The 27,683-nt window shown below is 35.7% G+C and overlaps 1 protein-coding gene across 10 annotated transcripts in view; it reads right to left on the bottom strand.

The window, feature by feature from the left end:
• AHI1 (Abelson helper integration site 1) overlaps nt 1-27,683 on the bottom strand; it is a 94,227-nt gene that overhangs the window by 13,246 nt on the left and 53,298 nt on the right. For 7 of the 10 annotated variants that reach the window (XM_074580656.1, XM_074580664.1, XM_074580661.1 and 4 more), the window contains 4 exons: nt 12,269-12,327; nt 6,836-6,901; nt 4,400-4,562; nt 2,813-2,913 (listed from right to left, as the gene is read on the bottom strand). In XM_074580656.1, coding sequence (XP_074436757.1) covers nt 2,813-2,913; nt 4,400-4,562; nt 6,836-6,901; nt 12,269-12,327 — 389 coding nt within the window. Of the gene's footprint in view, nt 1-998; nt 1,164-1,789; nt 1,894-2,812; nt 2,914-4,399; nt 4,563-6,835; nt 6,902-12,268; nt 12,328-27,683 lie in introns of those variants that run through there. The other 3 variants (XM_074580663.1, XR_012586220.1, XM_074580662.1) reach the window with 3 other exon arrangements.

Raw genomic sequence — 27,683 nt, 5'->3', positions numbered from 1 at the left:
GTGCTTACGTAGCATGAAATAAAAAAAAAAGTCACCCAGATTTGTCTTTCTCAGTCATTTAGATGCTTTTGGAATCTCTGCCACTACTTCACCCTAAAATGTGTTATTAAAAAAATTGATCCCTGAGCGCCTAAGTTTAATAGTGTCTTGTAGTAGCTAGGTTCACCAGGTTAACTAAGCATGGTATAAACAAAATGCCTTTCTACCAATATTAGATGCGTTCCATTTCAGCTTAATGTTCCCTGATCTTGTTTAACAGCAGAAGGGAAAAGAAGAAAAAAAAAGCAAAGAAAAAGAGTGCATCCAATTCACCTCTCTACATCATGTACTATTTTATACACTCCTCACTGCTCATTCTTTGATAGTTTAATCTTGCAAGTATATCCTCTTATACCATGTTTTCCAGGACTTGTAAATGTTCCATTACTTTTCTCTGGACTCTTTATGATTTTGCAGTGCCCTTGAATGCTGCGCAAGATAAAAAAATAACATATTTGCTTGGTTTTGGACTGTTACCGTACACTTTATTCATGATGTCTTTTGAATATCTGTATGTACTATATAGACTGCTACAAAATTCCAAATAATTATTAAATACGCAGTCAATTTAATTCAAAGTGCCAGAATCAAAGTAAAGAATATTTTGATGAAATATTAGAGTGTTACTAAAAAGGTGCCACTAGTAATATAAAAGCTGTTGCTAGAAAAACATGTCAACCACAGATATTTGAGAAAATATAAGTGATAAAAACTAATCATTACTTCTCACAAAGCTCAATAATAAATACTGGTTGTAAATGTTAGTCATATTACTTAGTGCATGTAAATATTTTGATCCAGTAAATCAACTGGATTCCTACTAGAGTAAAACAGAAAAGACGACGTGGATTAAAATCATCGAGTCTTTAATGACAATAAGTGTCTGAGCACTTCTTCCTTTTCTAATCTGTGTACAAGTGAAACTGGTTGAGTACAGTAACATATTCCCTCTGGGATACCTTCCTTGCCTTCAGCAACGTAGACAACAGGTGAAAGAAATCTTCCTGCTTTCCAGTAACATTGTAAGTTTTCCTATATTTGGTTCCAGTCCGCCTTTACAGGAGTATCTGAAAGTAATGCACCCTTGTCTTTCTTGGACAATGCCTTGGCTATGAGTTTCTCAGCTACAAAGAGGTAAAGAGATACTTCAGATTAATTATTACTACTCGGTGTAGTGATTAATTCTGTTTTTCAAGTATAGTTAGAAACAAAACACTTAGTAATTCGATTTATAGCACTTGGCTTCAAGAAGACAGCCAGCTTCAACAACACTGCCAAGTGAGTAATCTCTACTCAATAATTTATTAAATGCTACCTCTCTCTACTCACCTATTAAAAAAGCTACAAAAAAAAGGTTAATAAAAGTAGCTTTGAGCGTGTTAACCTTGAACATTGCAACACATATTATGCAGCAAAGATTAGATAAATCATCTGAAAGAAGAAAAAATTGTAACTTAGCAACACAGCATACGTTTTAAGTCTTGCAAATCACATGCAAAGTATTAGATTCAATTTTAGAAGCATACCTGGAAAAGTCAGGTCATTTGAAAGAAATCTGAACAAAAGTCACTTTTAAAGTAGTTCTGTTAGTACCATTTGACTACATGAATAGCTGTGGAAAGCACACTTAAGGAGGACACAAACATTTTGGAATAAAAAAATTCTTAAATTCTAAGAGTTATCAAATAATTTCTATTACTTTTTGTTGCTTACAAAGCATCCCATGTTTTAAATCAATTATCAGTCTTACTTCACAGAAGGGGAACATAAGCTGTGCAAAGTTTCTAATCTCTGTTTGTCTGGAGAAGTGAGAGTCATTTGGCCTGCTTTGCACACAGCAGTATCTCTAAAGACCTGAAAAAATTAAAATAAAAATCAACCCCCCCATTTTTACCTTGACTAAAAACTGGCTGCTGTTTCTTTGTTGTTCTGTACACACTGTATTCTGACTGCTAACTAAAATCACAGAAACAGGAATGCTTCTGCGTACAATATAGCATGTGATATGTAAACAACAACATATTGCCATATACAACTGCAATCCAATATAAGCATATGGTGGGACTGGAGAGGTATTAGATATAGTCAAGACGAGAGCGTTTCTTTCCTTTCCTTCTCCAAACTATGAAGTCTCTATAGTCCACCCTCCTGAACAACCTACAGGATGAGTGCAGTCATTCACATGTTTAAACAGAAACACCCACTGACAAGTAAGCATGTTTAGATGCAGCATGTCTCCTAGTCTGGTAATAAGGCTTTATGATCACTTCGTATATCTTTAATTAGGATATTATTACATGGACAGAAAAACTCTCAAGAGTAAAACATCACAACTTTTTCCTAAGTAACCTGGTAGATAAGAAAACTTCAGGGCAGAAAATCTGAAGAATCTGTGGGCAGTGCATATTCCAAGAATGACAGTCAAGTGCCCAAAAGCATATCAGGTTTTGACAAACCCATGTTGTTTCTTCAACCATTATTTACACCAGGTAGCTGTGAGAGATTCTTCTGTAAACCTTAGAGTCAATTGGAGATTTGCCGCTCATTACAATGGTGCTAAAGTAGGCAGAATATTTAATTGTCACATGATGGAACAGCTGGTTTCACATGAGACAAACGTTAGACATCTGCTGAAAATCCACCTGCTTGCCTGGAATGAGGTCTACACATAAGAAGTTATTCCAAAAGGTATCAAAAATTGATGCAGTTCATCCGACATACAAAAGACATACTCCACCACTACTTACAGAATCCATCCTTCTCAAATTATTACCTTATGTAGTGTTGGAGAACCTTCCTCTGCTTCTGTTGGTCCTTCAGGTAGGAGAGGAGCAGAATCTGGTACTAATGCTGAAGGTTGTTCTTCATATTCTTCTGAAAACAGGATACATAATTCAGCATTATGAGAGCCATGAAAGAATCACGAAAAGTATCTATTTTATGCAAACAACCATGACATTACAATCTATCCAATAGCAGGATGTGAACTGAAACAGGTAAGAAGAGTTTGAAGCCAAACTTTGTATAAGAATTTACCAGAAGTTGCTCATTAATTTTTATTTATATTAGTAAGCTTAGATTTAAGTGTAATTTATATATAGGTTACTATATAAACTAAAAACAATCAAACATTTACATGACTAAGAACAAAGCCCATACTGACAGCAACGCAACTAATGTAACTTAACAAATGTATCATATGCATTTCTTTTGATTCAATAATAAGATGTCCACCAACTGAAATAAATTATATACCAGTGTTTTTTTTCCACAGTTGGACAGCTCCCTCAAAAGTGTTTGGGTTTTTTTATTCCCTTTTAATTTTATTTAACTTATTTTTTTTTTTTTTTTTAGGAATAGGCTACCATTGAAGACTCTGCCTACAGACTGCTCTCTGGCTTATTTTGCAAGGAAAAAAGAAAGGAGAAAATGCACAGGATGTGCAAAGGGAAGGGCAGTAGTTAAGCTAACTTTAATTACCATCACCAACTTAGTAGTGTTACATTCAAATGTTTGGTTTTTTTTAGGAAAGAGGCATAAATATTAGACATCACTTGAAAGACAAAGGGAGGAACTAGAAAATGGGGGGAAAACATCTTGAGAAATGTTGGGTTAAAAAATTTCTAAACACCAGTATAACTGATAGTTTGATAGTTTAGGAAGGCAAATGAATTTCTTGTAGCTTGCAGCCACACACACTATGTCCATAAGCTAAATACTAACAACTGTCAGGACATTGAGCATCTTTACATCAGTTGACTATGTAGGATTGTTCCTGTGTTATTTGTTCAGATTCATTTAGGTATGTCTGTACTAGTTTCATCAAAACTGTTTTAATGACAAAGACCTGTTAGCAAGTTCAATGCTCAGATAGGAAATTTAGCCATTAATCTTTTAAAACTTCATGCTGAAATCCACTTATTTGGGAACTGAGCATTCTCCATTAGAGTAAGGTGACAAGAGTTTTTACAAAAGTAACTGGTTAGATCTAACAGAGATTGCCTAAGAAAAACCTAAGGCGTCTGTGAAATGCTTTGATGTGTCCAAAAACATTGCCAAGGTAGGACATGAACCAGGTGTCTGTATGTGAGATGAGGAGTCAATCCAGTTGACTGATAATTAAGCCAGTACTATATAAGCTGGAATGTTTAAGTGCCAATACCTTTTTAAGTCAGGTATGTCAACTTGCTAAGTGGTTAGCTAACTTTATGCAATTTCTGCATCATAATAAGTCATCATTAAGCGATCTGTGTCTTACATAAATTCATATCTTCAGAACAATAAGCCGTACAGCACGGTAAAATCTTGGACCATCAGTTAAACCCACTCCGGTATACCAGGAAGACAGCAGTAAACTTACTTTCACCAGCCACATAATTAGCTGGAAAATAGCCTTGCTGTCCATTTGCTAGGCTGCCAAACCACCAGTTATCATTATCTTTGTATAACACTTGGATAATGTCACTGCGATGGATGGTTAGCTCATCTGATCGATGCGCTGTGTAGTCATAAAGAGCCACTACCTAAAAGAGAGATAAGAGCACCACAGCTTTATCACAACCATGCCACAGAGAAAAAAGCGCAACATTCACTTCCTCTTGCAGAAAAGCAGCTGAAACCAAAGCTGCACTTTGGTAAAAGCTGAGGCTGTCTCAAGTTTTGCTAATGGGATCAGGGGTGGTGGGAAAGCAGCAGGAGAGGCAAGATAAAGGACTGTGGGATTGTAGAAATGGTTAAGAACATTCAATTCACTAAGATTAGCTTCAAAACAGCAGCTGTTAGTTTTATAAGCAATTTACTCATGAAGAAAAAGGAAAAAAAAAAAAACCACTTCATACATTCACTTTCTCAGAATTGTTACACCACCTTCAGATCCCATTCTGTGTGTGCTCATGAAGCATATGTGTTCGAATAAATACTTCAACAGTATGACAGTTTTACAGAAGGAAAACTTTAGTACAAAAAATATCATTGCAAAGTTTTGCTTTGATCACTCCACTTTTTCTTTTTGTTTAGAAATAAGGATTTGCATATACAAGTTTATGAATATCTGCCAAAAATACGTTTATATTCATTTCACATAATAAATCTATTTCCCAGTGAAAGACAGTGCACCTATAATTTTCTGGGAAAAAAGTACTAACAGTGGTCAGCACCATGCATACTACATAGAATATATTAACAAAAGCCTGCTTTCTACCCTGAATATGAAAATATCAAGTATAATTTCTTATTTATTTCTCATGCCCTATGAACAAAAATCTGTCCTGATGAATTCTGAGCAGAAAAGACTGAAAACAAGTGAACTGAAAGAATAAGGCAACTGCTCACTTCCCTCATCATAAGCGAAGAGCAAAATTATGACCTATTTTACACAAGGAACACTACTTCCCTACATATAATCTTTACCTCAGATTCTCCTATGAAATTTTAAGTAAAGAGGTCAGAAACAGGGATTGTTAGAAGCAATAGGAGGTTATAGGAGAATGAAGGAGACAGCAAAGTTGTTATGAAGATAGGGATTTGGAGAAAAAACTTCCTTTTTTATTACTCATACATGCATTTAAATCCTAAGACTGCTGAAATATCTGCTGCTTTTTGTATGTGTATTTCTATTTTGAGTAAGATGACCTGTGAGTTATGTGTGTAAAAATATAGCCAATGTCACTTGTATTTTGACAATTCCATGTCACCAATCAAACAGATTAAATCAGTTAAGAATGGGAAAAGATGGAAATGATTCTACCACTGTAAATTCTATATGGTAATTTGTGAGCTGGTCAGCACCAAAGACTTAGTGTCAGCATAGCTCTCGGTAGATAGGAAATTTATTTAAATATACCTTCAGTAATCCTGAACTTCCATAAAGAAGGCAAACAATGAAATATCCTTCATCAAAACTCTCTTCCCTGCATTAGGAAAGCTAATACAGTAATTACAGGTGATGCTGACAATACAGAAATATGAACTATGGAACAGAACCAAATAAAACACATTAAACACACCATAGAGAAACAGTACAGAATGGGAAGCTCACACAATCGTGTCCAGTAAGGGGTGCTCTAACAGTGCCCACTTCAGTTGAATGACATCAGTTTCCTTACCAATAGTACTATGAAAATCATGAGGTCACTTCAGGTAAAGAAAAAAAAAAAAAGAATGTAACACTAATTACGCTGCAGCATGAAAAACAATGAAAGGCAGAGCAACAAATACTTCTTTTTGCAGCATCTTTTGTAAGACAGTTCTAGTGTAAATGTTTTGGTTTTTGTTCAAACCAATCAAGCAAGTCCCACTGTCTGTCCCCTAGAAATAAAAAATTAAAATACCAATGTGTCCTGTAATACAACTGGTTTAGCAAGCCTGACAATTTAAATGAAATGTGGAAACTGCCATTATATTCTCTGGAGACATGTGATCAGAAAATGACCATAAGGGGATACAGGAAATGCACCACAGGACCAAACAAGAATGTAAAACACTCACAATTATGCCCAAAGCAATGGAATTTCTTCTGGTGTGACATTCAGACACATGTCAAGTTCTGTCTAGGTCCAAGTTCAAGCAAAAATCTCAAGTCTATATTCATCAAACTTTCACAAAATTATTTTTCAAGAGTGATATAAGAACAGCAGCAATGTGCTTATGACCATATGAACATGTCTGTAAGAATTACAAAATCTAGGTAGCAAAAACGGTCCTTGGGATCATGTTAAAAAAACAAAAAGTGCTTTCAAAAGCACAGATACAGTGTAACAGGTATAGAAGATACTGAAAAAAATTATGTAATACTTACTGTCTCTTGCCCGAGTGGACAACTGCTTCCTCCTCTCACCCCCAGTGCAGTCAGGCAGTCATCATTCTAGAAGAAGAAATTACTTTAAAACTTTATTATGAAGCATTTTGATAAACTATCATTTTGAGTATTCGTGTCTACTGTAAAACAGTAAGAATTATCTGTAATAAAATGCCTTTTTTTGAAAAAGAAAAAGCAGAAGTGATGTTAAGCAACACAGAGTAATATTGGCTATGTAGATATTCAGAAAAAGATACTAAGTTTTTCAAGTATGTACACTACACTAAAGACAACATGGGGGAAGACAGAGGACTGATGACTAAGCAGCCTGATCTTGTTTGCATTGCAAACACTACAGTTGATGTTTAAGAAGTTGTTGCAGTGAACTTTACCTCTGAACCAGTATGCAAAAGATGTCACTTTCATACAATGGAGAATTTCAGGTTGGTCTTAATAACCAATACTTTCTATTTAATTCTAATTGTTCTATCTTCACCACTTACTCTTCAGACTTCGAACAAAGTCAAGGGAATAGCAGGGATTTAATGCAGTAATTAGGATGTGCCTGTACCTACAACATTTTATTTCTGTCAAACAACAGAATTCTTCAGTCGAAAGAAGATTTAAAACAGAAAAATTATGAAAATTAGCAGAGGAACAACAAATTAGAACAAAGGAAGTGATGGAAGTCCTTTGCTGGTGTTACTTAATTTTTTCCAATGGCCTGTTTTCACAAAGGGGAAACCATTTTCCCCTAGATTTTGTGTGCGTCAAAGGATACAAACTACAATACAGAATAGAAATATTACACAGCAATTAGAATATTTTAGAAAAGAAGAATCAAATGTGATCTTCGTGAAGTAAGCAACGTTTCCATCCATAACAGATTACACCACATTATGAACAACATTTGAGAATTTCTATCCAACATACTTCACCTTTTTCATTTTTTACAGACCCTCCTTTTGCATTAACTTCTTTCTCTTCTCTGGCTTTTTAAAAACATATGTCTAAAATCTATAGCTCCTTTTACTTTCTGGGGTTTTTTATTAGGGTGATCCAAGGAATATCATTACTGCACTGCTCAGCAGAATAAATGCCATTGTCTAGAAGAGATTCTTGCCCTCAACGTTTTTTTTCCTAATGTAGCTAGACTTATCCCAAATGGGAAAGAAATCACTATCTTGAACACAGAGGTTCCATCTACTCTACAGATTGTTTCAGTATTGCCGCAGTAGTTAGACACACACAGTACATACAGATGAACACAGTATAAAAGCAAGCAGTTGCACTCAGTTCTTATCATCTACCAGAACATCTAAGCCTACCACCTAAAAAGTTCTGAGTAATTATGTACATAGACTGGGGGGGGGGGGGGGAAGTGTAATGCTTGATTTGATAAACAAATTTTGAACAAAGAATGGTGGAGCTACAGTTCAGAAGACGTGGCTTGTTTAGTGGTCTACTGGTAGTTCGCACTGCCTTACAGGTTTCAGCTAATTCTCATTTTCCATTCTCAAGGTTAGTAGAATTGTGCAGGCAATGTGCTTAGCCTGTGGGATGGGAGTGCCTCCTGTTGCTCAAAAATGATTCATCAGAATTATTAGCAGTATTATTTAGGTATCTAGTTCAGGTACTCATATTGCCCCATTATTGTGTCTCAATCTGTCTCTCTCTCTTTTTAATAAAGTATTTATGTGCTCTCAAACACTAAACCTAAGAAGAGCTTGAAGAGAGGGAGCTGTTTGGAAATAACAAGCTAAAATCCATGAGTCATCCTGAGACTATGTTGAATGTTCTCAGACACCAAGTTACATTTTTAAGGCAACAACAATCCAAAGAGTTTCCTCTTAAAGACATACGCTGAGTATGTCACGGGCTGCACACACATCCTACTTCCAATGGGAGAGGGGAATTGCCACGGCTGCCTACCACAAATGTACCTAACTGCAAGGCAGCAGAGCTGCCTCTGGCATCTCGTACCATTTCTCAAATAGTGCCAACTCCCAGTTACATTGCAAGTAACGCCCAGCCAAAACTACTGACTTTTCAGTTTAGAAACATCATTTTATGTTGTGTCACAAGATTAAACCACATTTTCAGGATTCCAAAAAAGCAACAGACATACTGAAGTGTATGAATACACCATTCTTAATAGAATATTAACGTCTCCTTTTCTCAATGCAAGATGGAAACTAGTTAAACTTTTCTTGCATTGGAAGAGATATGGGGCTACAGTTATGTTCTGAGGAGCTGCTCTTTTAGGAGGCAGACCATCTGTGAGAAACAGGAACAAAATGCTTGCTGAAAAAGCCCGCTGTGACACACTGATTTTGGTTGAAGAAAGCTGTTAGGAGCTTTCACGTAAAGAACACCCTCAGAAGAAGATAAATAGATCCAGCAGTTGACGCAGAGTTCTAGACTGTGGAATATCATGCTGATTATTCATGACTAACCCACGTATCCTTGACATTTCTAACACAAAAGCAAACAAAAAAATGCTTTAAGGCACTAATACAGAAGAGCATTGCAGGTAAGAGCAAACTGATAAATAAGTTGCCATACCAAGTGTCACCAATTCCTGATAATAGCACTAATTAAAAGTTTATAGCTTCTTTTTAATTAGGCAGTTTCACTGATTGTGGTTTTGCTTTTCTTCATATATAGCGGCCAACAGGATTTGGGCATTAGATAGCATTCATTCCCTTAGGAGAAGCAGCACTAAGAACAAGTGATATGTTATTAATGCCTTTTCTGTAAAAGTTTCAGCATTTCATGTCTACTACCAAACAAATATATTTCATATACCACAATACCAAAGTTTAAAGAAAAAAATAATATTGAAAAACGTACAGTCTACACCAGTGGTTTCGTATGCTTCTTCCTTATATTTAAACACATTCTTCACTGTAGCAGAATAAACATACAGATTAAGTCACACTTCTAATTAGTTATTAACTCTTAATAACTACACTTGGAAAATAAGCTGTTCTAAGATTAATCTTAGGCAGACACTACACATGCCGGGGTGAACCCCAGTGTGTGTGCGTACAGGGCCAAAGTCACCCTTCCTTCTTTTTCCATTAGAATAACAGATTTGGTGACATGAAGGACAAACATCTATTTCCTGGATGCTGCACAGTGCCACTGCTTCTCTCCAAGCCACCTCTTTATACCTGCTATCTGCCAGAATGGAAGAGAAACTGGGAGCGTTACTTGTGCAAACACTCCAGTAAAGACACAGGGAATGAGTGTTAAAGCTTTGTCTGTCCGTTCAGTAAATCAGTGCCTCAGTGTGTAATAGCCTAAGTTCTGAGACTGTTAGCTTTTGGGCTTCTTTTTGTTGTTTTATGGCAGTTTGGGGTTTTTTTTAAAGGAGACAAAATAAGAAATGAACTTAAAGTGCTCAAAAAGCCATGACTGGCTTAGAGGTGAGGTAGTATTTAAAACTTGTAAAAGTTTTCAGAACGAACCTGTGCTTTTACAGTTGCTCCACTATTTTCATTTTTCTTTATGAACCCGACGGTCAGAAATTTACTTAATCCTCTCTTTCCCTAAGAATGTCATGCAATCTCTTTACCCCAGTAATTTAAGTTTTAAATGAAACGCTAAATAAGCTGAGACTTAGCATAAAATAATTGAATATTATTAGCATTGTCGTATTTCTGTTCTTGTTCTCCAGTTCAATTAATTGTCAACACACTCCTAGCTCAGGACACCTAACTGTACAAATTTCGTCTATGGGAAACAGAAGTTCAAGGACAGCATTAATAGCTAAATTAAAATGATTCTAAAAGTATCAATTGCTAAGGATAATGTACTCTTCTTTGGCCTTAATTAATCTGTCTGTAGACACTGTAAAGTTACTTCCTTAGGCTTCAAATGAGTACAATCCTTATTTGATTACAGTCCTTCCATATTTAATGAGCATGGGAATCTATAATCTGCCTAGAGGAAAAAAAAACCAAAACTGTGCCAGGCTGCACTTTATTGAAACCTGCAATGTCCAAATAGAAAACAGAAATGCAAACACAGCTGCTGCAGTTAACCCTACAGGGATTAAAAAAAAAAAAATAAAAGAAAAAAAAGGCGAAAAAAGATCAATTCAGAAGCATGTGAAATACTCCAGCTCCAGAAATTATTTAAAACCTCTTCAACTATTTTGTCATTTGTAAATATGCTACTTTGATATAAATTACTCAGCTTACCTGCGCTTATGACATATATATGATTGCATTTATAACAGAAAAATAAAAAAATATTCAAAAACTTAATTTAACCCTCTGAGGGAAAAAAAATTAAGTTTGCTGCTATTTAGTATTTTACAGAACAGTTCATCCTGTAAATGCTTATAGAGCTTTCTGTGATGGAGAACACTAAAATACTGATTGAACAATTTAGACTTTTTCCTAAAAATTGCATATTGATGGCTAAAAAACTGAAAATGTGAAAACAAGAACCATTTAGCCAGTAACAAACCAGCAGCATAAAACCATACTTTCAAAATTTCTTGGTGAATCCTATGTATCTTACAAGCTTTCCACAATTCTGTTAACAGATTCTGTTAAATAAGGTAGGTCCAAACAAGACCTAAACCAAACCAAAAGCCCAAGTCCAAATTGTAAAACAGCTATAAATGATCCAAGTTAATTTATGTCCATTTCTAACATCTGTCTGAAAAATTACAATTAGCATGCAATTAAGACAGAATATTAAATCATGGCATTCTGTCCATAGGTGCAGGAGGATTAACATCTCCAGTACAACAGGCCCAGCTTTCTAGAGCCACACACGTTCAGTATTCAGAAGCAAAACTTTTTTTTCTGTCACTAGTGTCTTCATATGTTTTGTGTTTAATCCAGGTTTATCAAGTGTATAGCTGGAATTAATGGCACATACAGATTTTGCTAGGGTTTTATTACGGTGATCAGGAAACCAGAAATAAAGAAAGGAAAAAATATAATTACCAGAAGTGTCCAATCAATATTTAACAGATAAGCAATTAAATAAACAGGATGGCTGTGATTTCACTTGTTACAAAAAGGTGAAGTATGAGTAAACAATGAAAGCATGGCTCTGTAAATAGGATTCAATTTCAAGTTGTTGTTTCAGCTTTCTCTCCCTACTTATCAATGCCTGTATTCTTAGTAATAATCAAAAACACAGGGCTGTGATTTTAGTTTGTTTATTTCTAAACAACAAAAAGTAAATCATGAAAAAATAGAAAGCTTTTAATTTATAGACATCTGATCTCACTACCAGCTGGCTGCAGCAAAAGCTTATTTGCTCGTGTAGACAATTTGCTTGAAGATACCTCTTTTGTGGATAAAGACAGGATAAAAAAAAAAACCTCCTCACAATGAGAACTTGTGAATAATGACATTTTATAGTTAAACATCAATTTCAAAAAAATGCAAAGACAGAATTCCTTACCGTCTGTAGTCTACGCAATAGTGTTCGGCTAAGAGGATTTCCTACTGGGCTGAAACACCCTGTGAAAAGAAAAGGCTGTGAATTTTCTGCTTGTTATCCTTTTCCATCGAATAAACCATTTTATTTTAAAATCATTATGTTAGCAGGATATGTTTGACAAAATTCTAATGAAAAGCAGCAGCATCTTTCAGTCACAACTATGCATCCTTCAGTCAGGAACAGTTGGAGGGTTTATTTAACTAACAGACCTGACACAAGGTTAACTAATCCAATATTTCCATTCAAATGATTTGGAGAAATAGCTCAAGCTACGTCCACATGCCACCTCGTGCTCAAAGCTGACACTATTATCTAGACCGTATTGCTTTTCTCTTCATTGAATTTCTGAGTAATGCATACAAAGTTTTCCAACAGAAATGATCACAAAAACTCTCAAAGGAATTACTTCCTTATTTTATCTGAAAGAATAACTACGCCTATTCAGTAGCTCCCTTTGATCATCTGAGTTCCTATCACAACACATCTTGCTGTTTATTTTATTCACTCTCTACATAGTGCATTTGAACAAGTAATTGTAAATTCTTTTCTTTTCAAACTATTATGTTAACTACTAAGCTCAGGAAAATGCTTTCATCATCTATGGATTTATCTTTTTGTTATTGGTCTCCTCAGCTGTATACTTAAGAAAACATCTTAAAAAGAAAAGATACGAAAATCTGAAAATTGTTGAACACGACAGTGAAAAATGCTACCGCTTCATTGGAGAATGCTTTCTTATGTATAGAGATGCCAGACAACACAGAGTTAAGTTCACTGGATTTTCTCTGTGAGATATTAGATTTGAAACAAGTTTTGTTTTCAAAGAGAAATAAGTTCTGAAAATTCATTTTCATTTGCCATTCCAAAAGCCTACTCCTAAGGAGTCCAGTATCTGAATAAAGAGGACTTTTCAGATTCCCATGTACTGGCATAGCTCCACAAGGAAGCCTGAACAACTCCACCCACAGTATACCTTCAAAAGCCTTGTGGTTTTGACTTTCACAGGAGATTTACTTGTAAATGTTTAATCAATAAGTTATTTAGATATTTCTAAATATAATAAAAGCTGCAAGCTCAAACAATCATAGTTAAACCACGCTTCTGCAGATCTTCTGCATGCGAATAATTTTTCACTTGTGAGAAATCCTAAACAAGTGCAACACTTGGCTTTCAATTTTGTGTATGAATTAAAAAATTTGTGCTCTTAATTTCAAAAAAGCTTGTATAAGTTATGAAATACTTAATTTTGAAAGGTTTACTTTGATTTTTATTACTTTTTCCCATCACTTCTCAGAAGAGGAAAGAGATGAGAATAGAAACCGTTTTCTGAATTCAACCCATACTCAGAGATGGTAGACCTGAAGCTTACCTTTTTCCAAATAAGCTATTTGTTAAAACATTTGTTCATCAATAACATCAAAAGTCAGTGGGAATATTAGTCCTATTCATATTTTTTATCTACATACTCATAGAGTTACAAAATAAATCGCTACAGAGATGATACTACATATGGATATACTGTTGCATACAAGTGTCGTTATTAATTCTTTGAATAAAAAAAACCCCAAACTCAAACCAATGAAAAGTCTGCATGACAAAAAGATATTTTACATACAGCTAAGTATTCTATCACAAGATTTTCCATTTGAGCATTGTAGTGTTGTGCCAGTTCATAAAAACCCATTCTAGAATAAAAGCTATAGAAAATATATTATGAAAGCAATTGCTTGTTTGGAAAAATCTTCAAACTTTAAATAAAAAAAAAATAGTCTCTACTTTTATCAGTAATATCATTGACTTTCTTGTTCTAAGGAAGAGATATATTACCTCCAAGTACTTCTGGACTGTATGTTTATGTATGCAAGTACTCCTATGCAGTCTCTACATTTAGCTGCTTGTCAGGTGAAAACTTTTTGGTTAGACTCCAAATAAGCCTCACTAAAGGGCAGTGCAGACCTGTTCTGCTGCAAGCATAGGAAAGAGACAGATGCATAACTCAAAGATATAAGGAGTGCTGTACTGAATTCTAGCAGCTGCTTTTGACAGCATTTTTCCATGACTGGGGCCTTTTTCCAAAACAAGAAGGAAATTCTTATTACTTCGCTTGAGGTGTAAACACTAAATAGATCCCATCGTACTCGAGTCCAAATATTCTAGGCTCCACAGAGTTAATGCTATTTGTTCATATTGATCATGCCTATTGGTTACCCCAAACTAGTCTTTAGTGTCATTCATTAGTTGTTTTGAGTTATCAAGCATTCCTTTAGGAGCTCCTACATTCAGAACAGTCATATTAAAAAAAACAATCCCAAAACCAACTTGTTCAAGTCTTCCTCATTCACAAAACAAGGTCCATTCAGCAAAACCAAGGGAATATCCATCCCTTCTTTCTCAATTGATGCAGTAGATTTTTAAAGCAATTTTACACAGCTATTGGCTTGACGTGGTTCCATGCTTGACGAAGCACGTAAATGACACCGAGCAGGTGTGACTAACAGCCTCAGCAGTGCTTGCTTTGGCTATCTCTGATCCAGGCTGAGCAAAGTTTTTCAACTACCATAGTCAGGTATTGAAATTGAGGTCAGGATCTCAGAAAGACACTTCCACTTCATCCAAAAATGAAGTTTACAGGACACTGGGACCTGTTGGGACTCTCACTTAGCCTGAGCTTATATAAAAGTCATTAAATCCCTTGCAAGGTCAAACCTGAAAAAAATGACACTCAGGTTAATCTAGACTGTCTTACCTCAAGAATGCTTCAGAATCATTAATAAAGAAGCATTTTTATTGATCCAGAGGGCAGAGGGTTTACTTGAACTCTCCAACAATCTTCTTTCTTAACAGCATTTGCTGTCTTCACCTTCAAAACCCTGTATGTCTTGAGAAGCTAATCTTCCCTATGGAAGTATTAACTTTTCAATTACTGTATTTCCTATTACTCTGCATTGATTCTTCAGTGGTTTCCTTTATATGGAATTTTACACGAGAATAAATTATTTCTAGAAGAACCTACTGCTAATGTCTAAATGCAATGTTAGATGTCTCAAACTAATAGATGCTATTGCTTTTTCTCAAGTGATCAGAATTTTCACGTTGACACAATTTAACAGCAGGACAGTTCTTGTTTATGGTCCACATAATCCTCTCGCTACAACACTTTTGGGAATGTAAGGATGTGCTGATTTTAGGTAAATGCCTGCCAAGGAGTTGGTACCTTTGAAAAACAATGTAGCTGCCTGCTTTGAGAGGGAGTCTGAAACTCTGTTGGTTTCCTGTACAATTTGAACAGTGAACTGAAAGTCTATCCTTGGTTCCCCTGGGTCACTACTGGCAATATATTCTCTGCCAGTAGAACTGCAACTATAAAGAGCAAAGAAGATGACAGAAACAAAGTAGTTGTCCTCCTGTCCAAAACACGTCTGTACTACCAAGTCCCCAGTTTTATTGCATGCTTTCAGTAAAAAAACTACCCTCTGCTCTATATAAGCACACCAGTGTGAATTGATCAAGTTGTAAACAGTCATGCTGAAATACACAGGAAGTAGATGAGTTCACTTCCAAACAGATTGGATTTACACAGAAATTTATATAACAGCAACAATGCCCCAAAATAGCACTTGTAATAATTAAAACCACTTCCTATTAAATTACAGCATCTTTAGCTATTTTTTTTTTTTTTTTAATTAATAGCAAAAGAGCCAGAACAGGGAACAGAGCCTTCTAGGGAGTCAAATAATTGCACTACTCTATTTGGGTGCCTAGAATCACCTAATATTCAACATTTATATGAAAATTTCCTCTTTTAATAGAGATTGAGAGAACGCTCACTACAGAATTTATGTTTTAATTAAGTTTTCAAAAGAAGGCTTTTTCTCCCTTTGTGAAATGCTGTTAATAAATTAATTCTGTTTATTAATAAAGGTATCTGTGCATCACAAATCTCCAAGGATTACAGTCTCCTGGAATCTACAGTTAATGAAATAATCCAAAAGTTTAACCTGAAAAACTGTCAGAAAATCACAGAACACCAATGAACAGATAACTAATAAAACTGAAAAAAAGGTAATATTCAGACATTTCTGTGATGAGCCCCTCTAAAGCATCCCGAGAGAAAAAACCCATACCTATTCCAGTTCCACATTATTCTATTTTTAATTTAATTTTACTTTATACTAATTATTAATGTCTAAAAAACCCCACAAACAGATCTTGAAAATATGAAAATAAACTATGCCTCTAGGAAATGGTATTTCTTATTGCAGACATTCTTCTTATAATTAATATTGTGGCCTCTTGCAACATGGCATAGTTAAAATACACGCAAATAAACAACAAACACTGGGGAAAAAAGTCAACTCAGATATGAAACGAATATGTGTATATCAGCTCAGTCCTTTTCCTACCGATCTTCTGTGGTTTTAAAACTGTTCCCAGTAAACAGAATTAAGTTTTCAGCACAGTCACCTATTCAAAAGTATGACCTTTGTGACCAAAAAGACCTTTTAGTATGCAGTATAACCTCTACTCGAGGCTTCAAAGGAAAGTTTTGAGGTTTTTTTCGAAAGTTAAAGCTTTCAGAGCAGTATTACTCAGTTCTTTCTGTAATTTTGTTTTTCAAGCTAGATATAAGAGAAAGAAGATCATTTTGTAATGATCTAAATATATATTAATCTTCCCTCAAAGGCTTTATCCTCACAACAATTATGCTTTAATAGATCAAACAGAATTCATTAAATAAAAAGATTGTTTATATATTGGATAAGAACCTGTTTTCCTTTAGTTAAACACAGGATCACAAATACTTTCAAAACCCACCGCAAACATTTTCAGATGCAGTTCACATAAAATTAAAGGAATGGATGCATGCACTTAACACAAGCGTACCTTTTTGTTTTACCAGCAAAACAGATGTTTTACTAATATCCAATGCTGTAGGTGAAAACCCACTTCAATTTCTGCTCTACATAACTTAGTCTAGCGCCTATGATTTTGAACATATTCCAAATTGAGCACGAGAATCAACAGGAGGGAAGCGTATTAAAAACTGTTTCAATGAAGTTTAATATGTATCATAGTTTTTAAAACTACTTGGAACACATTTGACTGAAGGTAGAGCAAGAAAACTACATTCAAAAGCAATTCAAAGTGAGACAAGGAACAGAGTATTTTTAGCATTATTTCTAAAATAGTTTTCTCTTTGTAACTAATACGACGCCAAAGGAAATAGTTAATTCTCTTGAGAGCTCGTATCTTGCAAGCCACTTAAAATGTATATTCTCAAAATAGACCGTTCTCACATGCTATGTTTAAGTGTAGATACAGAAGTGCTGCGATGGCATCACTACTGAATGCAAAGGACTTCTACAAACACCCATAAGATTCTTCCAATGTATTCTGCACTGACAGAAGTCTACTCAACGTCAGCTGAGCCTATGTTGTTGCTAGCCCTCTCCCTGTCTTTTCCCCACTTTTTTCTTCCATGAGAGCATCTGGAAAAGACTAAACTACCTCCTCAATGTCATTCCCATTTTCTAAGTCATGTTCCAATTTGTTAACCTAAATCTATCCACTTAAAATCAAACCATAAAATCTATCAGACAAATAAAATCCCTCTTCATTTACTGTCGTACTTTCTATAAATTATATAGAGAAACTTATGTTAATTTATTTTACCAGTTGGACATGAGAGCTGTTTTCATGCTACGTACATTTAAAAACAATGAGAGAAACCTTAGCTCTGCTGCTGCCAGATGTCACTCCTCCAGTTAGTGCAGAGACTCATCTATATGGCAATTACAAAAAAACCAAACCAAAACAAAAAACCAACACCCCCCAAACACACTTAAGCCAAAACAGAACTGTGCTGATAGGTGGAACAGCAAAACTTATTGTTTCCCTTCCCCATCCCCATTAATACAATGAAAGCTTGTAAACGAATAAAATAAAAGAAACTTGGGAACTTATATCAATAGATCAGGCTGTGGTTGCCATGCACAACACTATACTATATTATACTATACAGAAAAGTCTGCACAGAAGGATAAGCTTTCAATTAAAAAGTATGCAATCATAGAATGGTTTAGGTTAGAAGGGACCTTAAAGATCACCTAGTTCCAACCCCCCTGCCATGGGCAGGGACACTCCCCGCTAGACCAGGTTGCTCAAAGCCCCATCCAACCTGGTCTTGAACGCTTCCAGGGATGGGGCATCCACAGCTTCCCTGGGCAACCTGTTCCAGTGTCTCACCACCCTCATAGTGAAAAATTTCTTACTGATATCTATCTAAAGCTACCTACCCTCTTCCAGTTTGAAGCCATTACCCCTTGTCCTATCACTACATACCCTTGTAAAAAGTCCCTCTCCAGCTTCCTTGTAGGCCCCCTTCAGACACTGTAAAACTGCTATAAGGTCTCCCTGGGCAATATTTACCTTTTTAACCAATTGTTTACTAAATGCTGGTATTAAAAACAGCTATCCAGAAAAGTAACTCTAGCGAGTTACACAATTCAGTACCATGCAGTTCCACACATATTGCTGCAGCTTCTTTCACACCAGCACCTAATTTTCCAGTAGATGCCCCAACTCCAGGTATTAGGAGAACTCTGGCTTCTCAGACGATGAGGCAGTTACAGTCTTCCTAAACTGAGAAAGACAACTGGTCTAGTTTGCTTGAACACAGTAACTTTCTTAACCAAGGACCGGTGCAGTTAATTCTAGCTACTGCATCTGGTTGTCTCTGATTGCCCGGCCCAAATGACCAAGTACGCCCTTGCAGCAGAGCTCAGTGAACGCTGGAGCAGTGGAATGGAGCAAGGCTTGAATTCACACCTGTAGATCCACAGACAGATACCTTCACTGTAACATCACCTAATTCCAATCTTCATGTAAGAGACCTCAGAATCAGACAGCACTAACACGAAGAAAACACTATGCTTCTGGCAGTGCCATATCCCACAACATAATTATATCTACCATCAGCCAAAAGAATGCATAGAGATATTCATTCAAGGTTAGCCATCATTTTCATTCCTGGTTCAAGGTGTACAAGGGCACAAACATGTGCCCTGTACTCTGTGCCCTGAATCTTAGACTAATCCTCCAGGAGAAACTATGGAGATAGTCTGTCACTGGCTTTGAGAAGAATACTGTTTCATATGAGTACGTTTATCCTGTGCTTAGGCACAATGAACAGGCAGAATTCGGCCCCTATTTACAAAAGGTATAATGAAGTAAAAACTATTGCATCACAAAAACAATTAAAAAATCCAACTTTTTAATTACAGATTAAAATCAAATACATTTAGCAGCCTACACACCCACCTAATTATTTCTGAGTAATCTTATCAAATCATCATCTTACATTTTTCTTGCAAATGCTAAGTTTCTGCAGTACCATATATAAACAATACAAGTAGTAGCACGTGTCCCAAGCATTCTTTTGAAGTAAAGAACATTTATTGAATTCATGCTAATCAGGAACGTGCTAATTTATGACAACCTCTAACGTTACATCATAATGGCAGTAGATACAACTGAAAATGAGCAGGGGTTATAGCATCCAGTTGTTTCTACAATGCAGAGAACAGAAAGTGACTTTACAGCAAACAGCAATAAGCCTGCACAGATATCATCAGCATTCTGAAATCAGATTGGCAATATTATTTACAAGTTCTAGATAGCAGATAAAAAAGATGTAAGGAGAACACAGACTATGACACATACTTTGTATTAATAAGAGTTATTTTTCTTCTAGTGCTGCAGATATCCTAAGAAAGTCATTATTAGTTTTGCTAAGCTCACCAGGACTATTTAAAAGCAAACAAGCTAAATTAAATTTGAAAAGAAACTTATTCTGTATTATATTAAATAAAGCTTGTGGTGTTACCCCATCAAAAAATACTTCATGAAATACAGAAACTGCAGTCCCTTAGAGTTGTGGACGCCCAACACTGAAACAGCAACCCTCACTTTTGGGTTTGGTAATATTTTTGCTTCTGCATTAGCTTACCCTCCCTGAATCAGATGAAATGAAACTCTTAAGCAGGATTTATGCTTATCTGTTTCCTAAAAATAGGTAGTACAGTTAAATTCTGCTTATTAGTACAGTTAATTTCTATGTAATACAACTAAACAGAACTTAACTCTATCTGTAACTCTCAAAGTCTAGCATCTACTGACCTCAGGAGGTCTACTCATGTCTTTAAAAACAATACTTGAATAGGGATAAAAGAATTACTATTATGCAAGGAAAGAAAACAAAGTAATTTACTTTGCATGGTTCCTCCCACAACTGAAATTCAGCAATGGCTAGTTACCCACAGTTACTTAAACTAAATTAGCCTGTTGCTCCACAAATGGAAAGCGGTAGGTTTGAAAATATGCTTAGAATACCACAAATACTTTTCAAAATCAGCCATTAACATTTTTGCAATGCAAAGTCTTCTCAGCTAAGAAAAAATAGCCAGTTACTGCATGAACTACTGAGTTTCTATATTACCCAGTAGCCTCACAATGTCAAATCAAGTCTTGACCAAAAAAAAAAATAAATAAAAAAAAATCTTGTAACTGCTTGAAGAACATATGTAGCATTTCTCTAACATTTGCGTTCAAGGAAAAATAGTATCAGCAACATCATATGCAATATACTGGAAAAAATAAGTCAGCTTGGTATTTCAGGTCTTTATCACGACCAGAATTAGCCACAAGTAGTTAGTACTGAGCCTACTTTCTCCATTAAATTATCACTTTCAGCCAGTACTGAATATTAACTTTGAGAAAATATTACCAGAAAATTCCATGACATTGCCAAACAATTCATACATTAATAAAGCTGAAAAACGCAGGACCATTGGCAGACACTAAATCAGGAAACCATTACATAAGAATTTTTATATGGTCTAAAATCAAAAGAGTAAGGAAAAAAAAAGTTCTAGCAGATACACTTATTATTGTATTTTCAGAAATAGAAGCCTATCTCTTTAAAATACATTCCCAAGTTTATTTTCCATTTGAAGTTCATGAACTAGATTATTCGGATATTTCATGAGAATGTGTGTGCAACAAAACCAACCTATCAAATGTAGGTTTTTGTGCATGCACACTTTTGAGTTTTCAGACAATTTATGAACAAACTACAAGAAGAGTTTTTCTACATATCAGTGATTAGAACATGTATGAATAAGTAAGTTCTGATTTGTTTCCAACTGCAAATGGAAATAAAATGGTGGCCTGTAGCAACTTTAGTAACAAAATCTGAATACACTTCTGTGTAAACAATATATGACAAAAAGCTTGAGAACAATATTGGTATCATGCATTACAGAGGAAAACATGCTGAAAAGTTAAATCCAACATTAAAGCAACACATTGCAGATCCAGTTGTGCACAGATTTCAATGATATTGATTTTTCAGTTTCCTTCATTTACAAGGTCCACAACGTTTTCTAGAATGCAGTAGCAACCTGCTACTACTTTTATGGCAGTAGATTTTTAGAATGTTTTTTAGAAAGTATCACTGTTGCTATACTCTCAGCCTTCAGCTACCATGCAAGTACTCTAGCAGAAGTTACACTGGTTATACAAATATGCAGATACCAAATGTTATGATAGTTTGGAGTAAGTGAAAAAGATGACTTGTCCATTAAGGGCTCCCTTCTAGTACAGGAGACCCTGGTAGAAAGCTTGAATTATCACTTGATGAAGAGCTGAAAAGCAAACTGTTCTAGACAGATTTTTTCCTTGGGTCCTAGGTGGAGGATATGCAAAAAATGAGCACAGAAAGGAAACTATTTGCAAAGAACATTAGGAGGCAATAGTACCTTTCATTTACAAGGTGGTACCTGATCTGAGGAGAAGTAAAAGGTGGAAAATAAAGAGAGACAGGTTCATAAAGAGACTGAGCCCAGCTTTGGGCTAAGACCACATTTCCAGAACTCTGGATATCCTGGAGAGAACAAACTTCTCTCCAAGGTTCAATCAGCAATCCAAATCACTGCAACAGGTCTTATAAGAAAGTAAGATTTTACACTATCTCAGCATCAAGCCAGCAAGTAAAAGTTACAGTCCTATCCAGTGAATTTGTATCTTATTTGCAGAGGAATTTTACAAACAAGAGTATTTGCACAGCAAGTCTAAACAAAAACATTAATGAAAATTAAATTCAGAATGAATACAAAGATATAATTTGACTAAATATTTTCTATAGTATCATGAAATACAATGAGTTACAACATGAGAGCTTTTTTCACATCATCACACAGGTAGTGCCAAACTGATAAAAATTGCAATATTTTAACACAGAAGCTTAATTACACCATCCATCCTCTCTGGTTTGACTAACAGCAGCAGCTAAAATTGCTACTGACTATGCTCATACTGCATCTCCAGTAATGCAAAACCCACACGAAAGCAGCAACTGCAAAGTTTTCGTACTCATCAGTAAGAAAACGGGCATTATTGAGGTCTGAATATTCAAGGACAGAGAATTCTTCTCTATAGCTTATTATGAAAGTAACCCATTTCTATACATTATGCATTGTGAATAATATCTAGGTTTCTTTAAAACTGACTTAATTGCTAACTGCTAGACAAACATTTGTTTCTTCAAAAGGACCAAACAACTGTACAAAGCACAGAAAACTGTCTAGTAACACTCTAGGAGTTTGAGACTCAAAGCATATGCCTTGCTAGCCTTGTTCACATAAAAGCACACAGTTGTTTGTTAAATCTTCCTAGATGGTTTTTAAACATTCACATGTGCCAAATTATTAACTCAAGCACTGGTGATACAGACAACCCTGGACACACCTTGTTCTCTTTGTGGGATTCCTGGAACTTACCCTGAAAATAATTTGTTTTGTTAAGAAAAGCTGATTTGCAGGGAGATTCTTAATTCAAACCACAATTTCAATTGCTGAAAATCCTTTACATGTACAAGTAGTCAAAAAAAGATGAAACTGTCCTTTATGCTCTTTAGCACAAGGAAAACAACTTTCCAATGAAGTACTGTTATCAAGGTACACATGATGTGGTCTATTACAGATGTTTATTAAGCGGGCACTGCACTCCAGATTTTCCAAATAACAGTAGCACAGTTACCTTTCTTCTCCTGTAGGTTCTGCGTTTTATGCAGAAACAGACAAATCTGAAGCAAATATAATTGGGCTGAAAATACTGTTAGATTGAACTGCTGGACACAAAAGATGAAAAGTTACCACTAATTAATCAATATATATTCCAAAACACAAGTTCTGACCCCAAAGCCTGGGGTCAAGTAAGCAGGAAAGACTAAAGAGGTTTTTTTTCAATTTGCCTATGTCATTCAGATCTTTTTTCTCTGGATGAGGAAGTAAAAACTGAAGAGACTGAGCCCTACTTGTGAGGGGAAAAGACGAGGAAGGAACCTGTGCAATCTGTTCCTTCGCTGGAGAGTACCATAAGGTTGCAGAAAACACCCAAATAGAATTCTACTCCTGAAAACTTGTAAGGCAATTCTACCACCGTATTTGAAGCCAGCAAGCCATGAGTCACTGTTCCTTACAACCTCCAGTGAGCAAGAAAGCAAGCCAACAGTGAGGAGGCAGGCTCCAGTGAAGCTCTCATTTCATCTGGATCAAAGGAGCACATTGAGGTAAATAATACCAAATCACTAGGTTGTGCGACAACAGCAACATCTAAGTTACACACCCATAGAGGCCTTCACTTCTCCGTATGTGCCTTCAGCTTTCTTAATGCTTTTCCAAGCCACCATCTTCTATCATTAGTTTCTATAGGACCAACATGGTCAGCATCAAGCTACATTGGTACCACAGTCTATTGCAAAGCATAATATGGACCACAGATACCCAAAGTTAATTTAAAAGGTCTTATATTAGTAGAATGAATCACATGAGGAAAGCTTGCTCTCACTGAACTTGATGCTTCAGCTACAAGGGTAACAGCAGCTGCATATGAATCCATGAAAGTTTAGTTGTTTCACACAAATAAAGGTCTATCTACAAAATTAGCAAAGGGTTTTAAACATAGCTGAAAAAGTATGTATGTATACCAAAAAAGGATGGATAATATATCTTAAAAATACAATTTTATGTATTTATTAATCTACTCATTTTTTGCTCACTTGTCAAAACCAGGTATGAAGTCAAAGGACCTAGGTCCCTCTTGGGAGAGGGAGATGCCTCCCTCCAATACACCATGGCTGCTACTGGGTCTTTTGCACAGTCCTCCCTGCTCCTCTGGAAATGACAGGAACAGAAGGATTGGAACAAAACAAGGAGGGATCAATTTGCTCATCTTATTCACTCACGCTTATTGCTGTACAGACAGCATCCTTGCTGACCTGAACTTTCTGCTGGACAGAGAATTGATACTTTACTCACAGTCCTTGAGCAGAAGAACCTTTTCCACCTCTGAAACCAGCTAGAATTGCATTTAAGCATGCTCTTTGTCAACACTTGCTGTCTTGTGGCTCAATAGCTCCAAAATTACAGACAAGCTCTATCTGAAAATACAGACAAGCTCAGACTGAAAACAGTTAACAGGACTTCTCTACTTAGGAATTAATTAGATTTGCTTGTTTCAGGATCCACATAATTGAGAAAGTAAGGGCATACTCAGGCCAAATCACTCTTGGCAGAGTCTTTCCACAGTACTACGTCACACCCTGATTTTGCAATCTATATCCACTGCTGCCAAACAGAGAGTAATGCTTCATTTAATCCACACCCTTGTATAATTTGGCTGAGAGTACTTCCTTTACCCTGAAGGCACAGCAGTAATTACCCTAACATACACCAATTTCAAGTAAATATAAATGGTGTTCTTTTGATAAAGTTTTTGGAATCTTCAAAGATTGCTGTTATTGTGCTCTGTATTTAGTGTAATTTTTAGTGAAATATTTTAATTAACTTGCCGAGAAGAAAGATGAAAAAGAACATATAATAAAGGAACATGTGTATCTTTGATCTCAGTATAAACAATTCTAGCAAGTTTAACTAGAAAATACAAACTCTTCTGACATTTATAACACCTTATCAATCAGATAGAGGAAACCGTATAACCAACCTTTTAAAATAGAAGAACTAGATTGTCATTAATGTTAATGTTTTTGTCTCTGTGTCTTTACTATTCTGTTGGAACATTTTTGTGGTTAGATGAATCTATTTATACACCTTTTGTTTTCAAATTAAAAATTCATTTTTACTATTCATTTTATAACTGTAAACACTCAGCTCTTCTACTTTAAAACAAGGTCCTGTATTTGTGTCTTGAGCCAAAACACTGGTAACTGATGTTGGTGGCACAGTAGGGCTGCAGAGCTGTAAGGAAGTTCTTTCGCCCGCAGAACCACCAGAGCTGCCAGCAACTCTCGGTGAGGGCACGGCTGTGTCCTGGTGCTCTTAATTTTTATTTACTGCCTAGGTCAGCTGCAAGGTGGAACATCCCGGAGGTGTCTCTAGTGACTAAGTAGAAGAAATAAGATGAGGGAAGTACATGTAAAGATTGGCTGCAGGTGACAATCGAGTCTTCGTAATCTACTTGCACCAAGAAACTGAGATGCAATCTTCAAGTGCCTTCCCTTCAAAATGTAAATAGTATAGCAAAATAGATTATAAAAGAACCAGAGAGGCATAAAAAAAATATAAATCTTGTGATGGATGTTTCTGTTGTTTTAGAAGAAAATTAACTTTGAGAAACATATTTTTAAGTTGAATTTTACAGTTCTTCCACTCTGCTATGAGCAAATAATAATAATAAAAAAGTTTTATTCTTTCTCCCTTCTCTCTTATACTTTTCCCCTAACTAAAAGTGAGACACATCAATATCTTAAAATGAATGATTATTTTCCCCAGGGGAGTTCCCATTCAAATTAACACACAGACATATATAAAAAACATTTTAGACATGATGTTCTTCTGCTTTTGGTAAAAATATTTTTACCTAATTTCAGTGTAGTTAAGTCAGTTCACACTTGCTGAAGATCTGTTCTGTGGCGCTGAGCTAGTACTTTGTCTCTACTCAGTTCTCTTACCCTCTTTTGAAAAATAAAGAGAAATTCTGGTAACTGGATATAAAACTTAATCCATTACAATTTCTCTGTGATATGCAGTGCTTTATGGTTAAAATAAAGCCTTGCAATGAATATTAAGGAATTACCTTTGGTTAATAGGAGAAAAAAACCTCCTAAAATCCTTTTGTGACATCCTCACAATGTCACTTCATTATTTTCTTAATATCACAAAAAAAAAAAGCCTAGCAGACTCACCGCTACTAATGACTTCGAGAGACTTTCTTTGTGTTACCTGCTTACAAAAGGGAAGTATTCTCATACATAAAAGTAATGAAAATTAGTTTCCATCACCACCTACTCCTCCTAGCAGCTTGTATTACACTCAAACCGCTTTCAACTAATAGTGTGGGTACTGAACCACTTTTAGGTACGGATTTGGTGCTCCTCACCACAATATGCTCCTGCCCCAATTTTAAGATGTGGGGCTGAAAAGAAGTCTCTCAAAGTGACTTAGGCATTATGGCAAATTTCCATAGCTCTGATCTGTGCAGCCCTGCAGGCTTAATTGCTTCCCCCGTAACAACAAATCTAAATGAAGCTGTTGGGTGAGCTAATGAGGCAACATACATTATAGTTTAACAGGGAATGGATATACCCGGAGTCTTTTAAGACAAAATTGAGAGTTCTCTTCTTACCTTTATCTTCTCCACAAGAAGTCTTTTACACGCACTCAAGCTATTTCTCTTAAAAAATTAATACGAAGAGATTCCACTCCTATTTTAAAATTTGATAAAATACAGCATTTACAATAATATGTCAGAATAACAAAAATAAATTATGTAGGTGTTCAGTGATCTTTGTGCCATTCAATTCGCCTGCATGGACTGAACCCCAGTAGACGGATTTCTCCAACTGGCGCTCCTACTGGCACTCCCACTAAACAAAATTGGTCCCCCAAGGTCAGCGTTATCTAACTTCACCACAATAGTGTGGGAAAGCCGGCAACACTGCTGGTTGTACTAGAGGCTTTCTCTTAGTCATCTTGTGTTTGTCAATCAGTTCTGTTATTCCTCTTTGAAAATGCCACCAACCTGTATCCAAACACAGCCAGAGATACACTACAAATACTGTATTTCATGTTATTCTTGGGCTATATAGCACACATACACCCAACCTTCAATTCATATATACTCTGTCATCTTTTTTAACATCTCTTCAGAATATTTTTTTTCAGCATATTTTGTTTTTTATTTTTTCAAGGTATTTTATATCAGTCTCTTCAGGGTATTTTATTACTGTTTATTCTCAAATTAGTAAACTAAGCTATTTTAAGCCATTCAGGAAAAAGGAATTCAATTGTTCTTTTGA

Source organism: Larus michahellis, chromosome 3, assembly GCF_964199755.1.
Source record: "Larus michahellis chromosome 3, bLarMic1.1, whole genome shotgun sequence".
NCBI lineage: Eukaryota > Metazoa > Chordata > Aves > Charadriiformes > Laridae > Larus > Larus michahellis.
Note: the sequence above shows the minus strand (reverse complement) of the source record. Positions and strands in the feature narration are given on the sequence as shown.